Below are 2,158 nucleotides of genomic sequence, written 5' to 3' on the forward strand. Positions count from 1 at the left end.
ATAATAAGCTGTTATATACTTATCTCTTTGGCAACATTAAAGCAAAAATATGTGTTTTTTGTATCCTGTGAAAGAATAATTTGTCTAATATGTGTGTAGAAACAACACTGGTCCATCCCTTGAGTTATAAGAGCTTTTTTATACCTGAATAATTCATAGTTCAGCTAATAACAACAATAAAAACAGCAAAGCCTCTTTGTTGGAGTGGAATGTGGTTGAATCATTTATTATTTTTTGGCTGAAACTCCATTATTGATACTGTTTTCTAATTATGGCTCGTGAACACAAACAAGCTCGTTACAAGGCGGTAGCTCTGAACACATCATCAGACCCTAAACCCTGAATATTTATTTTCTGTAAACGTCTTCATCACAACACTTTGATGCTGAAAATAAAATCCAGCACATTCTCTTTGCTGCTTCATATATATAAAAATAAAACACTTTAGCTGCACTTGCAGGATAGAGCTTTATATTAATTGCAGAGGCACCGTGTTGGTTAGTGAAGGCAACAAAAACACTTGAAACCGGGCGCTGTGAAGCTCCACGTTGAAACAAAGCTAGGACTCTTCAGTTTGCAGCTTCTGGAGAAAAAAAGAGCATACGTCAGAGAGATGGAGGATGAGGTAAATGTGGAGGAAATCACTCAGAGTTAAAGTCAACCTGGTGTTTTAGGGCCTGCATGGATGTGTACTCGATGTGCTCCCTCTTTTTTCGGATCCAGCCGGGCTCATCTGGGATCAGAGCGGCCAGAATCACCTTGACTAAAATGAGGAAATGCTGCAAACGAACAGAGAACCAAAATACAGTTTCAAAGCAAATTAATTCAAATTCAAAACTTTTAATTCAGTTTCAATTTAATAAAATAAATTTTCAAACCAACGCATTCAGTTTCAAATGATCCACATTCAGATTCAGTCTGAGCAATTCAAATTCAGTTCCTGCTGGCACAAGATTTATCCACAGTTTTCCTCGCGGCCTCCTCTCACCTCCACGATGACGGCCCCCAGCAGGAGGTTGGTGCTGCTCATCTCTCCGTCCTGACACTTCTTCTGCAAACGTGGCGACAGCACCAGCAGCCAGCAGTTCGACACGACTGAGACGAAACTCAGGACCTCGAAGGCAATCTAAAAAAAAAAAACCACAGGACACCCACGTTAGAGTGGGTCGAAGTGCGTTAGCGGTTCAGGTGGGGTCCGTCTGCTGACCTGCCACACGCCCATGTCGGACGCGGGGGGGTAGAAGGGTTTGCGGAACAGCTTGCAGATCTTGTAGGCGTCCGATCGGATCTCTGTTAGGTTGTTGAGGAGCAGCAGGACGGCGGTCAGGGGAAAGACGCAGGAGAAAAGACTCAAATACCCAAACTGCACCAGGAGCTCGATGTATTCTCCGAACAGGCCCTGTGAGAGGATCACACAGTCTCTCTGTCATTTAAAGCCTCTTTGCATGTTTGCTCTCTGCTGTTTTACTTACAGGAAAAGGAGGCAGGGATCGCTGGTTCCTGAATTTATCCTCTTCTGGGTCGTCTTCGGACTCCATCCTGTTGGGGGCGCTAATGAACCGGTCCACCAGGTAAGGGATGACTATCTCTGTCACCTGATTCACCAGCTGAGACATGATCAGCAACGAGGCTAGGCGCTTTAAACACAGAAGAAAAAAAAAGTAAAAATCTCATTTTGCATCCTGGATCCACGCTACAGCTGGGTTGGTTTAAGGGCTTTTCTTGAAGTTTTTGCTCAAAATCCCATGCTGAAATGTAACTTAGTAACTCAGCTTTTGCAAACTCTACTTAAATAATCTTGGTATCAAACTAAAGCTAACACTTTGGAGATTTTATTAGAAGTGTAAGTATGAAAACAGCTGCTGTGGTTTTAGAGATATTGAGGATGGGACATAATTTTTTTCCCTCCTGTCTGAATAATTTTTGCATTAGACATTATATAACCAGAGGTGCACATAACCAGTGCGCAGGTGCGCTTGCGCTGTCAAAATGGAAAAAGCGCACCATATGGTATGTCATAAAGCTCCCTTGCGTACCTAAGATTGTACCTGATTGTCTGTCAAAACAACAGCTAGCAGGGCTCTAGAGCAGTATTTCCCAAAGTTGGGGTCGGGACCCAATGTGGGGTCCCGAAACATCAAGGTGGGGTCCTGAAAAG

The 2,158-nt window shown here is 43.3% G+C and overlaps 1 protein-coding gene across 1 annotated transcript in view; it reads right to left on the reverse strand.

The window, feature by feature from the left end:
• Positions 1-195: 195 nt before the first annotated feature.
• Positions 196-2,158, reverse strand: part of ano10b (anoctamin 10b) — a 13,652-nt gene continuing 11,689 nt past the window's right edge. The window contains exons 11-15 of the mRNA XM_014012180.1: positions 1,473-1,637; positions 1,208-1,399; positions 989-1,126; positions 663-779; positions 196-583 (exon numbers count right to left, since the gene is read on the reverse strand). Of these exons, the coding sequence (XP_013867634.1) occupies positions 560-583; positions 663-779; positions 989-1,126; positions 1,208-1,399; positions 1,473-1,637 (636 nt within the window). The 3' untranslated portion in view covers positions 196-559. The remainder of the gene's footprint in view (positions 584-662; positions 780-988; positions 1,127-1,207; positions 1,400-1,472; positions 1,638-2,158) is intronic.

The sequence above is a fragment of the Austrofundulus limnaeus genome, unplaced genomic scaffold (assembly GCF_001266775.1).
Source record: "Austrofundulus limnaeus strain Quisiro unplaced genomic scaffold, Austrofundulus_limnaeus-1.0 Scaffold89, whole genome shotgun sequence".
NCBI classification, from domain to species: Eukaryota; Metazoa; Chordata; class Actinopteri; order Cyprinodontiformes; family Rivulidae; genus Austrofundulus; species Austrofundulus limnaeus.